Genomic DNA, 15,415 nt, shown 5'->3' on the forward strand with positions numbered 1-15,415 from the left:
CAGTGGGCCATCTCTCTCTTCATCACTCTTCCGCAGGCACGTTGGCTGGCTAATTGCCACTGGTCAGGCTTCCTTAACTTCACATTATGTAAATTCAGTAGTGGTAAGAGATGTTTATATTGCCACTTGGGTTGACTATAGTTTGTTTTTCCTTGATTATCTCAGACCAGACTGGTGAGCATTTAACAATAATTTGTAGCAGTGCCTGGAGATCTGGAGACTCAGGTCCCCCAGGGACTCTGTAGTTAAATAGTTCTCTTTAAACCACTGCCACCTAGTGGTTACTGAGCAGACTGAAATGCGCTTCACTTAATGTCCAAGGAGAGAACGGGGATGGGCAAAAAGGAACTTGTTTGTTCTCTGCCACCCTACCCAGGAAGCACAGGGAAAGAAGTGACAGATGAATCTCATTCCACTGGCCTCCACTTCCTGCCAATGTTTAACCATCACTGTACATTTTATATGTCAAGCTAGCAGACTCTTCTGATTTTATTTTGACTAATGACGACTTTTTCATTTAATCACAAGCCTTTGACATATAAAATAAACAAGCAAGGGCCGGAACTGGAGCACGTGGGTCTTGCCTCCCTTTCCTCCACCGTGGTGGTTAGCAACTTCCTGATGTCAGCTGCGCCCAACTTAACGTATTCCTTGAAAGTAGGGAATTGGGTCTTGACAATTAACTTGAGGTTTCCCCCTCTAAGAATCAATGTCATTTTTGTTTTTCCACCTCACTCAGGTGACTCAGCGCTAGAAGCACACAGAGGAGATCAAGTAATCAACGTGGCAAATCTCTGCAGATCAACTTCCTGTACGTGCACAGAGGAGCCGGTGGCAAATTCAGATACTCCTGGAAGCATGAGGACCAACAAGTCAGACGTGGTAAAACCCTCCGAGGTGAGCAGAGTCAATGGTAATCTCAGCAGGTTGTGAAGAGAGCTATTAGGTAGAATAAAATAAATTCACAGGGCAATTACCACTGCTTGGGTCTTAGAGGAGATAATCCACAATGTGGACCAATTCCCTTTTCTAAGCGTGAACTTCAAGTAAACTTGGAACAACAAAGCAACCTCAAGGATAGTGATCTAGGTATGTGAGCTCTGGTAAAGAGAAGGCACAAGGTTATAACAATGAGACTGCAGAAACCCTGAGATGTTTCAGCTTCCTAGATCAGTGTTTTCCCTTGGTAACAGACTCCCCTGCCTCCTTCTCTGCACCCACCCCTCTCCAATCAGCAGACACAAAGCAGCCATTATATTGTATTAATCATATTTATTACAGTTTCCAGACTCCCATATGACAAATACCTAAAGCAGAAGAACACTGAAAGCTGACGTTACTAGCAGCAACCCACCTAAACCCTTCCTGGGAGGAAGGGTTTAGGTGAATTTAACAATGAGGAGTAATTTCAAGACAAGAATAAAAGTCATGTTTTTTCTTTTAGCAGCTGGTATATGAATAGTGAAACTATAAATACATAGAGTCATCCAGGTTTAGCCTTGTCTAAAAAACATTAATAAGTCACGGGTGCAGAGGGGTATCCCCAGGGCTGCCAAACAGAAGGCTAATGCCTTTAGATGTCAGTATGAAATAAGCAAATCACTTTTCAAGACATCACTTACTATCTGCTTTGCTGTCAGGACAACAGAAAAAGAACCGGACATCTGCCCTGGAACTTAGCCGACACATAATTCAGCCAGACAATCATTGTTTCAATACACCCCTAAAATTTTTTAAAACACTTCCCCCACCCTGACAGCTCTAAAAACATAACATCAGACATAACATCAGACATTTGCTTGGAAGGACTAAAAATCAAAATCAATTGCAGTGTATTGGGAGTAGCTTTTACGGCTTTCCTGAGGGACAGTTCCTATCTCTTCAGAGAATGTTTTTAAAGAAGCACTACCTCTGGTAGCTTATCAAACTACTCTTTATTCTAAATAAATAAGACCAACTGAAGGTCTCAGGTGTACTTCTTCCACCACCACCCCTAGACCTCCAAACCATCCAAAGCCATTTCTTGACAGAGAGCTTTCATTTTTATTAGAGGAGTGCAAGAGAACTTACAAACATTTGAAAAATACTCGAAACACTGACAGTAAAGGAGGTCCAACCCTTCCTCAGAGCCCAGAAAACTGTGACAGGAACCCCAGAGGCTTATCTTAAATCCATCAACTCAATTTTCCAGAAAGTCATGACAGACCACTCACCTTTGCCACACAGGCCTAGATGGGATTTTCTTTCTTTACAATCACTAAGAAAAGCCTTCTGGGAGTTATTGCCCAGAAGAACACAGGCTGATGAACAGAAGCTACTGAAAAGGGATCAACTGCATTCTATATCTGGCACAGGAAAAGGAAAATTAAAACATCTGGAAACCATTACATTTACACCATGATACTCTTAGGTGAATCTTTACCTTCCCTCAGCAACCACTGCATTCATAAAAAAATACACAAAGGCTTAGAAAGCTTTGGGGCAGCACCAGTGACAGCTAGCTGTCTTTGAATAATTTTAATTTTTTCCTAAAGGCAAAATTAAGAGAAATTTAAAGAAGTAATTTACAGAACAGATTCTATTTCATGGTTTTGCCCATGTCAGCTGCTATGGAAACAGTACAAACAGAAATACAAATGTCCACTCTACATCAAGTTAGGTTTCCATTTTTTCTCAAGGGACAGAAGCAGTACACCTAGGTTTCTGTAAGGCTTCTGAGGATGAAGGGCAGCTCATAGCTCATGGCCTGACAATCTCTAAAAGTACTCCTGGATTATTTCCACCATGAGGATAGATAAAGCCCTTCTTCATTCGCTAACGACTCTAGCAAGGATTCCTATGTACCTAGACTTTAACGCTAATGGTTTCTAGGCTTTCTGACTTGACATGCGCCATGCACGGAGAGCAAGGAACCAACTAGCCCAAGGCCACCTGCCTTAGACACTGATAACTCCAGCTACCCATTGCACAAACGGCCCACCTATCATAAATGGTCTCTGAGAGGAAGCAGAAATATTTCCCAAATACTACCACAAACAACCTAAAGTACAGTCTCTCCTAGTGGTGAAGCAGTAGAACCATCTCTGTGTACAAAGAATGGCTCATGAAATCGTTCTGGGGGTGAAGCCACACCTTCCATTTCTTGATCCCTTGTTACTTCCTAACAAAGCTGGATACTCCTGAGAAGACCTCAACAAGTGTACAGGTCTGCCCTGTGAACTGCCCTGAAAACACACTGCCATGTCTAGAGATTACTTTGAAGAATCAAAGTTGAATGTTCAAAATTAAGTACTAGTGTCTCAAGCCCAAATCCCTAGAGAATACCAGAAGCCAGTTTTGCTGTACTTTGGCTGCTTAGGACCCCCTTGACAAGTTGATGGGGGGCCTCCAGAAATCTACCATTCTGGCTGTTACTTTCCCCTTTTCTTTTCTTGCCTTCTTCTGAGGAAGACTTCAGCTATTTCCATAGCAACTTATTTAAATGTCCTAGATGATCACATTTTTGAGCAGCATATACATTTTTAGGACACGTTTTTCATTCCTTTTGAACAATTTCTCCAATAATAAAGAAAAAGCAATAATTTAAAAAATTTACGTCTCTAAAAATATGGTTATCATGCTTTGTACACAACAGCACATCTACTAGATAATACTCATTCCAGAATCACTGTCCAAACCAAACAAATAAATGGGGGTATATGGGCACATAAGACAGATGACACACAGTTTTAAAATAATTTTCAGATCCAGAATTGGTAAGTTGGGCAGAAAAGCAGTAAATCAATCCTTATATGGATACATGAAAATTAAATGCAAACTAGAAAACAAGCATGTGTTTAAAATAAATCAGGTTAGATTTAATCAGGCACTACAATGAATGGAAATTGATTATATTCCTTTTGATTCCAAATTTCCACTTTATTGGGAAAATCTAGTAACCATTACAGCTTCTGGCTGAGGGACAAGAGGACAGACAGATGGCGACTTCCAAACAGGGAGGACTGGTAAAGAGGTAGAGGCAGGGGTGCCTGATGATTAAACAAGACAACTACTAATTGGGGAACTGAGATTTTAGACATACTGTTTAGAAGAGATTTAGACTGGCAGATTCCAAAGATAATTGTTCACGAGCGTTTGTAACCTAGAACTTCTCTAAATGTTTAGTGGCTCTAAAGAGTATATTTAAAATGCATCTGGCTCTAAAGAATATATTTAAAATGCATTTTGAAACAAAATCAAATAAACAAACAAAACAACTTCCAAAGATGTCCCTTTGGGGATGCGCTGTTTTTAGGTGTGCATTGTCCTTCGGTGCTGTCATATAAACTCAGAAAAAGCAGTGGAATTCCCTCTCATGGTGACCAGAAGAGGGTGGGGGCTGGGACGCAGGGGGCAGCAAGGAAATGCCCCTCTTCCTTCACTGAAGATACTCTCTGAGCACTTCCATTGTCCCTTAGGAGGAAGGAACGCAACATGGAAAACAGCTCCTGAAGGTATCACTGCTTTTTGATGATAACAAGATTGTAACTGTGACACCTATGGAGATTACTCTCTATTATATAGCACCTACCTTGCTCATGAAACACTGAACTTTTACCAAGCTATGAAACAGGGTGAGCAGAAATCACTCATGGCACTTACACGTGTTAAAAGACTTTAAAATGCCTTCCCCAAATTCTTTTACTCAGTGCCCCTGTGAGGTAGGTGTCTGGTGGGAAAAAACTGAGGCACAGAGGGGTTAGTCTGCTCTCCTCTCACTGCATGATGAGCCAGAGTCCCAGCTCCTTAAACTTGATTCACCAGCTTCTCAGAAGGCTTATTTAAGTAACACGACAAATACAGCAGACGAAGTTTTTCTTTTCAAACGTTTTAACTAGTTAGCTATTTATCATTCTCACTTTGAACCTAAGTTATCTAAACTAAAACCAAATAATGTATAAACTAACAAAACAAAAGGTCAACAATGCCTAACAGTCTGTGTCAAGATATAGCTTATTTTGCACTGGTGATTGGAAAAGCATATGGTTCAAGTAGAAGTAGTAGTAGCAGGTGGTCTAGTGTTCCTGTTACTCAAGCCGGGCTGAGTAAAGTGTCCCTTACAGACACCACCGCTGTACTCTGTGAGAACCTCTTTGGCCTGACACAGGGAATAAAACTCCACCCCTGTTTCATGGAAACCATCCTAAAAGATACTCTAGACAGGGGCCAGCCCTGCCTGGAAAGCGTACTCTCAACCACATGATGAGTGTGTATTATTGAGTCCACGCAGAACTCTTTGAAGCCACACATGAAGGTCACAGTCTCCTGACATAAAGCTCACAGGACAGGTCACACTATATACAGAGGGGCAATACACAGGGTACATGCACTATCACCATGCCACAGAAGTGAAAGAGAAGGACAAGAGCATCTTATAGTCCCATCTGGTACACAATCTGCAGAAGCTATCTCTGGCAAGAGGAAGACCAACCGCGAGGTCCCATATTTCTTTCCATAAAGTGGAGAGGGATAAAAACACAGCATTCATTGCTAGATGCTTTGAGCATACCACCTACCCAAATTTCACTCTTACATAAATTGGTGGGCTTCTTATATCTTATAGGTATTAAAAGATAACAAATTACGTTTCTTGATCAAGAGAGAATGGTGTAGAGCAAAATTCAAAGGTCAGTTACAAGATGTGGGTTCAGGGCTCAAGGTGATTTATACTGCTACTCTTAGAAACAAATTTATGAGTACTCAGGGCACTAGCTTTTAGAAATGAGATTATTCTTTTTGAGGTGTTTTTTTCCTTCACCCTGCTATAGTGTCTGTGGAGTGAATTCAATTCATACCATGCTCTCTAATTCAAATCTAGTATTTGGTTTGAGTGTCTGAAGTAGACCACGATACCAAATAAGATGCATGTACCTCTGTACAGCTTTTGCCTTGATATTAATGCAAACACCCACCCACCCTCTCAAGGCCTGTTTCCCCTTCAGGGACCTCATCTTCCAGAGGGCCCGAGCCTGGCTCTATGCTCTGCACATGCCAGACCAGAGGGAATCATTCCAACACATAGCTTCACTGGGATACTAGGATATAGCATAGCAGCGATTCATGCATTTATTTCTATAAACCAAAGCTCAAGTGAGGCCGAGCTGGTCACTGTGCAAGATGAACCAGCAGGACATTCTCGCCTCGAATGAAAATCTGATTTATGTGTCGAGTGAATACCTGCTGGTAATCCACTTTGGGCTTTCGCTTTTTCTTACGGGGCTGGCCCCTGGAAAGGGTGGTGGCCCTGGAAAAGGTACCTCCCGCACTCGACCCTTCTGTCTGTGTAGTCCTCCCTGACAGCTCTGACCTGGACTCCTCCCTTGCCGATGCCTGCAGGGAAGAAGGGACGGAGCGGGAACGCTTGCGTGAACCCCGGTCAGTGTCTCCTCGTCCCCACACCGAAGCCACCTTCCAGGTGGATGTCTGGGAGTATCTGGACAGAGTGGAGTCTTCAACTGCAGACTTGGAATCTGTTTCCTTCTTGGAGGAATCCTGCAGTTTTAGTCGATCAAAGAGCTATAAGGAAAGCAATGACAAGTATTAACCTTCCCTTTAGTTTATAACATCCCTCTTTCAATATGTAGAAGAAAGACTAGATTCCTTTATCATGCTCTGTGGACTGCTTGCTTTGCAAGTTTTAAAAAGTTAGTAATGAATTTTCTATTTCTAGCCATAACTCAGATAAATCAATAAATATGTCAAGAGAAAAGGCACCCGCTTTTTCTACGGTATAAAACAGAAAGACGGGCTTCCCTGGTGGCGCAGTGGTTGAGAGTCCGCCTGCCGATGCAGGGGACACAGGCTTGTGCCCCGGTCCGGGAGGATCCCACATGCCGTGGAGCGGCTGGGTCTGTGAGCCATGGCCGCTGAGCCTGTGCGTCCGGAGCCCGTGCTCCACAACGGGAGAGGCCACAACAGTGAGAGGCCCGCGTACCGCAAAAAAAAAAAAAAAAACCTGAAAGACTTCTAAACCTTATAAGAGGTAACTTGTTGTTCAAACAATATGCAAGTAAGAAGCACAGACTCATTTTTGATTTGCTGGATGCATGGGAAGAGACTAATGAAGACCGTGGTCCAGGCATACCTGGTTGACAGCAATAGGGTTTTTCCACCTGGGCTCAGTGATCTTAATTCCTAAGCTTGAAAGCATGTTGGGGACTCAGGAAGTCAGGTGAAACTGCCTACCCTAGTGAGAGTCAATGAAGAATCCCGTTCATATGCTTTGCCTAGAACAGGTTTTCGGTAGGTCTCATCCACATCAGTAAGTGCCTAGAGAAAAACAGACCAAAGAGGGGAAAATAAGGTAGCATTCAAATATTATTTTTATAGCTTTCAGGAAAAAATTTTAAAGGCAGAATAACATCTAATTATAGCAGAACTAACCTTAACAGGTGACTCAGCTCTTGGGCAGAAACAAATAGTAATACATGGCACCCTCTGAATAGGAATTCCAAGTGGCTATGACCATGCAAGATGGGTTTCCCCTATGGTAAGGTGCCTTTACCAACGCAGAGTAGAGGTTCATAAATTTCAGGAAGCATGAATATCTAGGAAGTTTATTAAAATATAAATCTAAGGCTATCCTCCTAGAGAGTCTTCATCCTGGGATGAAGCCCAGAAACTTTCTATTTTAACCAAAACCCCCATGATTCTGATGCAGGACAGCCACAGACCACATGTTAAGAAACACTACTCTACTGCTGCTTTTCCCTTTTCAGTCTGTATGTCTTATGACAGCAATTAATAAAGATTAACCAGGGTAACACATAGAATTGCTGGTGAATTCTTGTTGTGGAGAGATCAACCTCACAGGACAGCTATTAGGATCAAATGAGATCAGGTATGAGAAATTACTTTGAAAAGTGTGAATCATCCTACAAATATAAGCTGACAGTATTATGATTACCACCACTGTTATCAAATATATTCTTTTAAATCTGTTCCTTCAAAGGTAAAATTATAATAAAATATTTTCCCTACACTTTAGAGATGAGAAAACTGAGGCTCAGAGAAATTACTTGGCCTAGAGTCACACACACAAATGGTGAAGCTAGGATTCAAATCCAGGTTTTCTGATTCCATACAGCTTAAAACATGGTCTCCGAAGCCAGAAAGGACAAAGTCATGGTCCTTTCACTTACTTACAGTGTGATCTGGGACCAATCTTCCAAAATCGCTAGCCTCGATTTCTTCATTTGTGAAATAAAACAGTCATAGACCTACAACTCATTCATTGAGATATTATATATAAAGCCCTTAGTACAGTATCTGGCACATAGCAAGTGCTTAATAAGTATTAGCAACTATTATTATTATCAAAGTTATTTTAACTGCCTCATATTATAGTTGTGCTATAATATATACCTCCTCTCCTACAAATGTTTAGTAAATAGACAGTAAGCCTCTAGAAGACTGAGGGCACGTGGTACACTCCTTCACAAGGAAACACTATGCAAAGTGTCTGGCTTATTAATATGTCTGCTTCCCCTCTATCCACATCTGTCTTTCCAAAAGCTGTAGAGTAAAAGTTCCTTTCTGAAATTTCTATACCTAGCACTGTGCCCAGCCAAAGTGGGAAGTCAGCAAATATTTTTAAATGAATGAAAAATAGTTGGTAGGAAATCAACATAAAAGTACTAAAAGATGAAATAAGTAATTATTCCTTAGGGCTAGATTTCTCAACCCTGGCACTAATAACATTTTGGACCAGATAATTCTTTGTTTTTGGGCGGGGGGGGCGGTGTTTTGTGTATTGTTGGATGTGCAGCAGCAGCAGCCCTGGCCTCTACCCACTAGATGCCAGTAGTACTCCATCCCACAGTCATGACAATCAAAACAAATGACATTGCCAAATGTCCCTGGGAAGGAGGAATGGGCAAAATCACCGCAGGTGAAAGCCTCTGCCTTTGGGAACAGCAATAAAAAGAACTTTTTTGTTGTTGCTCAAGAGAGTGCAAAGATTCTAGCTCCTCTGGGAAGTTATTCTGGAGGTTTTGCTGAATAAGGTCCTTGAGATATATGAAAAATTTAATCCCTAGAAGGTTCTCCAGCCCCTCAAGAAAGGTTTAATTACCATATTCCAGAACTTGTCAAATGCAACAAGGAAGCCCGTACAGACGCCCCGAAGTCCCTTGAAAGTACGGATGTGAACATTCACCTTCACCCCCTCCCGGATACAACGATGGAGTTCACCCAGAGGGCTGCCTTCGTGCACTGAAACAAGAAAAACAGTCAGCACCGCATGAACACCTGCTCTGATTCCCAGAATTAACAACCAAGACCACCCAACCATCTCCAGCAACACAAGGCAACACAGTGTAGTGTCAACCACACCACAGGAGGAGGAAGGCCCAGTGGGCAAAATGGCTAGCGTAGGCAACGCACAATGAATTGAAACAAGATTCCCTGCAACATGGATAAATGAGCTGTATGGCTACCATCCAAATGTTTCACTACCTCTCTACCCTATTTCTATGATGTCACTGATTCTAAGAGGCACCATCATTTTAAAACTTTTTTGGACAAAACAGAAATACTACATTAAATATGCGTGTCAGCAGCTAGATTCTTCTCAGTTCTATGCCCTGTTAAGACAACCTCTTTCAGGATAAATCTCATGAACCACATATCCCGCTTGAGCCTTCCAAAGAACAAAAACCCTCATCATAGGTTTAAAGGAAATGAACCATGTAACTCATTTGCCCTGAAACACATGCAATCGTCTAAGAAAGAATGGCCTTTGGCCTCCCCAGTCTGAGCTACTTCATGCACAAGCTCTCTGGGGCCACTAGTGTTTCAGTGTATATCATCTTTACACTAGGATGAAGAGGCCCGGTTGTATTCCAAGCCTTGCTGGTGTAAAGGCACCTGCTGAGCATCTGACTCTTATGACATTGCTGATAAGCATAATATAAAAAGAGCAGTATGACAACTCATGGGAGGAATGCTGGGATTATAAACTGCAGCTTTTACTATGATGGACCCTTTTTTTCAGAGCTTGAGAGCAAGGCTGAATTTTATTTTTAATACTTCATGTTAACTTAGGCTTCAAAATATGCTGGCTATACTACATAAAACCTCCCTAAAGAAAACTGCGTGAGCACACGCGTGCACACACACACTCTCTCTCTCACAGTCACATTCACACTCACTCATATACAGTCTCATTCTTCCCCCCAAGTTTGCAAAGCACAATTCTTTGGAAGTTATTGTCACTGATAGTAAACAAACTAACAAAATCTCTGTTTCGTTTCTAGTGGCATAAAAGAGAACAAACGTCTTGCACTTCAACTTGGATAACTAAGGTGGTTACTCTTAACCTCCTTACCCCTCAGTCATGGATTGGCTTATAAATGATGGCAGTGATAAATTAACACAAGAAGATATGCTTGGATTAAGTGATTTAGCACCCTCAGATTGAGGGTTCAGCAAGAAGGCACAGTTGGAGGCAAAGTGACAGAAACAGTGGCCTTGGAAAGGAACATGAGAACCTTGGTCTGATTTTCATCACCTATCCCTCCTCTAGCCATCTTTTAAAATTCTTTGAATCTCTGACATATAAGGATGTATGTACATATATCTGGATATGTGTTATAGACAGTGTCAAATCAAGCATTGTAAACAACTTTTAGGTCATTATAACTAGTTGTGTGAACTTGGCGAACAACTTTTTCTCTATAAGCCCAAATTTCCTCATTCATTAAATGAGGTTAGACTACTTAACTTCTAGAGTCATGTAAGGAATAAGCCTTTATAATTCAATTTCTTAGAAACTGATCACAATGCCTGGATTACTCCATTTACCTATACACATTTACTCTCCTTTCTCACCATACACATGTATGTTCCACAAAGGGTGGAAAGAACACTCTTTTTCTAACTTGAAAGAAAATAGGGGCACCACTTCTCCCCATGCACCCCCAAATCAGAGAGAAAGGACAGGCATGTATCTTAACAACCATCTCTTATTCTAATTAAATGGCAAACTCAGGTTTTCCACCCTCACATCTGTACTTTTCTTTTGTTTTTTTTTTCTTCTAAAGATTTAATAAGGTGTAATTCCAGGGAGTATTTCTCTCCTTATGTGATCAAAAATACAACACTAGCACCACCTATCAGAGCAAAACACCAAGACAAAAATGAACTTCACATTCTGAATCAGAAGGCACAGTCTGAATCTCTTTGCAGCAGTGTTTGTGACAAACTCCAAATGGATATGAGCCAGTCTTCTAGATATGTATATATATAGATAGATAGATACACACACACACACACACACACACACACACACACACACACACATATATACACATACACATATGCCTTATCTTTGAAAAAGTTACTCTTCCAAATCCCGCTCTCCATTGCCATTACTCTTGGGCCACATCTTTCCAAATCCAGGTCATTTTTAACCCCACTCTTATTTTTCCCTGCTTGTAGCCAATACTAAGTCCAAACAATAGATTCTCAATAACTAAGACCTGCCCTTTCTTTTCTCTTTCCACAACCAACAATACAGTCCAGAGCCTCATCAGATGATTGGTTCACTTCAAGAGTCTCCTAGCTCCCCTTCTTCACATCAGCAACAGCATCATCATCATTGTCATCAACATTATCACCAATTACTGAGCCCTCAGTATGGGCCAGGCCCTATGGTAAGTTTAACTTTACAAACATTATTTAATCCTCACAACTCAAACAGGTTTAAATAATTTGCTCTAAGTTACTTACCTAGTAAACAGCTGAGCCAACAGTCAATACTGGTAGGTTATATGCATTCTCACCTGGGGCTTTTAATTAGGACAGTCTAAAACTAATAATAACCACAACAATCTACAACAATAAAAACAGTGACATTTAATACTCACTGAGAATTTCCCTACATGCTAGGCAACATTACAATTGTAAACCTTTAAATGTGTTAACTAATTTAAATTTCACAACTAGATTCTATTATTGTCCTCACTTCACTTATGAGGAAACTGAGGCCCCAAAGAGTTTAAGTAACTTGCTTAAAGTAAAACAGTTGGAAAGTGGAGGAGCAAGTATTCAAACCTAGGCAGTCAAGCCCCTGAGCCTGTGCTCTACTCTACCTCCCAAACACATTTTACTACTAGAAACTTAGCAATTAGAAACATTTGCCCTACAAAGCCTTTTGCTTAAGAATATACACCATGGTTCCCACTCTCTCTCATAACAAAGTCAAAGAAAAACTGTTTGACTGGTCTTCAAAACATTCTGGCTACCAATCCCTTTCTGGACCCAAATTCAGTTCTCATTGATCTGGACACAAACCACATATGCAGCACCCTCTACCCACCAAAAAAAAAAAGCAAGCAAGGAAACATTAGAATGTACTCTTCCTCTCCTGAGACTAGCATAATGGTTAAGCATATAGCCCCTGGACTGGGACAACCCAGGATGAGCGGCAAACTGACTAGTTTCGTGATGCTGGGCAAGAAGTTGAACTCAATGAGTGTCAGTTTCCTCATCTATAAAAGTGTATCCAAGGGTAAAATGAGATGCAATGCATCTAAAGGGCTTAACACTGTGTATAGCACACACTGGCTAAATAATAATAGTTATAATTAACAACAATAAAGTTACCACCTGACTTACAAAGGGACATGAGGAAACTTTTTGGTGAGGATTTGCTCTGTATCTTGATTGTGGTGGTGATTTCATGACCATACACTTGTCAAAACTCACTTTAAAAGAATGAATTTTGCTATGTGTAAATTATACCTCAATAGTCTGATTTTTAAATAATTGCTGTTATCTTCAACCATGCCCTTCCTTAACTTCAAGACCTAAAGCTGACCTCATACATGAACTATTTCTTTTTTTATTTTTTATTTTTTTAATTATTTATTTTTTTTTTTTGCGGTATGCGGGCCTCTCACTGTTGTGGCCTCTCCCGTTGCGGAGCACAGGTTCAGCGGCCATGGCTCACGGGCCCAGTTGCTCCGCGGCATGTGGGATCTTCCCGGACCAGGGCACGAACCCGTGTCTCCTGCATCGGCAGGCGGATTCTCAACCACTGCGCCACCAGGGAAGCCCTGAACTATTTCTTGAAAAAATCTAATCCTCACCCATGCTGCTGTACTTTTTTTGCTTTCTGAAGGTCATCAACTCTTTGTGCTATCTACTCATCTTTACCATGTACACCCAAGTGTTTCCAGTGGTGGGATTAAAATTTTCAGTGCCGAGGGTACATTCTGAGACTTTGATTCCAGGAATATATTTATCATGGGAGTCAATAAAGTTGGCTTTCACACACTTTCATACAAATAACATAGCAAAGTGCTCCAAAGGTAAAGGCAAAACCATCCACCACATAGAAATATTTCTTTTCTCTTGAAAATCCTGGAAGCAAAGCAATGATTGGCAAAATGGAAATAAATGTTACAATCTGAGACTTGGAGTGCATTTTAAAGATCTGATAGTGGCAAAAAGTATGGGCAAAATAAAGTTCCCCAAACTGCTCTTAATTTAGGAACATGCATAATCTATCTTTGTGCCACTGCTGGGCAAGCAAACTGGAGTAAACCCTAGCTTAGGCAGGGATGCTCCGGCATACTAAATCATCCCACAAAGGCACCCCTAACAGCACTCAGCTTTTCAGGATGTTTCTCTCTTAACAAACACATTTCTAGAAATGAAACAAAATATTCCTTTGCTTAGCACAACCCTCCATTCCAAAGGCAGTGATTTAATAATGCCAAGGTTTAGCTATCAGGATACAGATGCTCTGAATGGCTAAGTAGGTCATTGTGTTCATGGGGCAGATGTCAGAACTGCTTGCCAGATGACAAAGCTATAACCCTGGGCTGTTTTTATTCCATTTATACAAGACCTAACACACATTAGCAACTTCTGCTGTTTACAGCTTTACTCTAAGGATCTATTAGGAGGCTGCAAGAAATTCCCTTGTGCCATTTACACCTTCAGAACATAAAACAACCTGTGCATATGGTAGTATGAGCCTGACAGACACAGTCCTGCACTCAGCCTGGCAGAGTGGCTGTAAAATAGTGTCTGTGCTTTACTGGCATTTTGTGCCTGCTGCATTCCAGGACTTGTGATTTGCTAATGTGAACATATGTATACCAACACCCTGCAGCCCTTCTCCTGCTTACAGCACTGAGAACGAGCTGTAACTTAATGTGAAGGGGTTGTGGGATTATGTCCCCTGTGCTACCTGAACAGATTTCCTCACACTGCATCCCAACATCCCCAAATCTCAATGACCAAGCACTCTCCCTCCCCTAATATTGGCTGTGCCCTCCCTCCCCCCACTGTGCGTGGTCCCAAGACCTCAACGCCTCTGCAAACCCTCCCTGTGATGTCCCGTTTCCAGGCCCACCACCTCTCCAGACCCCCCAGCACTCCTGCAGATCCTTTCTGCAGGATCCTCATCACCTAGGTAGGCAGTTCCATGGACCCCATCACCTTCACGCACGTTATCCAAGTAGACGCTCCCCATGGCTATTTATTACCTCTACAGCCTCACCACTCTTCCCCAGCAGCTCACGCAGACCCTTTTTCACTCCTCAAGCTGACCCTCCCCACGGTCGCTGATTATCTCTTCAACATTCACCAAGACCCTCCTGCGATACACGCAGACCCGCGCCAAGCCGCTATCACCCCGCAAACGCCTCCAGGGCCGCCGCCTTCTCGACAGCCGGCCCGGCCCCAGCCCCGCCCGCCGGACTCACAGGGCATTCTCGTGAGCACGTTGCGCGGCGCCTTCCTGCTCCGACCCGGACCCCGCCGCCGCGCCCCGGCGGCCCCGTCCCCTTCCTCCTTGGCCACCATGAGGCGGCGGAGGCGCTGGATGCGCTCGGGGTCCGGGGCGGGGATGTCCGGGCGGCGGCGGGTCCTGCCCAAGGACCCGGCGGCGGCGGTGGCGGGGCCCCCAGAGCCCGCGGCCGCGCCCCGCGTCCGTCCGCGCCCGCCGCCCCGGCACCCGGTCCTGAGGAAGCTCTCGTACTCGGCCAGGTTGTTGAAGCAGGGCGCGTTGGGATAGGGGATAGGAGGCAGGCGAGGCGCGTACAGGGCCAGCAGTGGGTCGAAGCTGTCAGAGCTGACATCCAGCCGCGGGCTGGGCGGGCGCGCAGGGCTGCCGGCGCGAGCCGACCTCGCCCCCCTCTCCCGCTCCTCCATGTTTGAAAGGCCCGCAAGCCGAGGCCGATGGGAAGGAGAGGGGGCCGCCAGAGGGCGGCACTGCGCAGCCGCGACGCGGGTCTCACTGCGCCGGCCTGGCCGCCGGGGGGCAGCATCTGCCCGCGCTCTGCGTCTCCGGGGGTGTGGCGAGCGGCTGCGACCCGCCCGGTCCTCGCAGAGCATCAGCGTTCGGGGAAGAGGTTAATTTGCT

The 15,415-nt window shown here is 43.3% G+C and overlaps 1 protein-coding gene across 1 annotated transcript; it reads right to left on the reverse strand.

The window, feature by feature from the left end:
* Positions 1–1,252: 1,252 nt before the first annotated feature.
* Positions 1,253–15,204, reverse strand: LSM11 (LSM11, U7 small nuclear RNA associated). The gene is made up of 4 exons (XM_059062945.2): positions 14,757–15,204; positions 9,113–9,252; positions 7,225–7,308; positions 1,253–6,555 (listed from the first exon to the last, which is right to left on the reverse strand). The coding sequence occupies exons 1-4, from the start codon at positions 15,202–15,204 to the stop codon at positions 6,145–6,147; spliced, it is 1,083 nt and encodes a 360-aa protein (XP_058918928.1). The 3' UTR covers positions 1,253–6,144.
* Between the last annotated feature and the right edge of the window lie 211 nt (positions 15,205–15,415).

Source organism: Kogia breviceps, chromosome 4 (assembly GCF_026419965.1).
Source record: "Kogia breviceps isolate mKogBre1 chromosome 4, mKogBre1 haplotype 1, whole genome shotgun sequence".
Lineage (NCBI taxonomy): Eukaryota > Metazoa > Chordata > Mammalia > Artiodactyla > Physeteridae > Kogia > Kogia breviceps.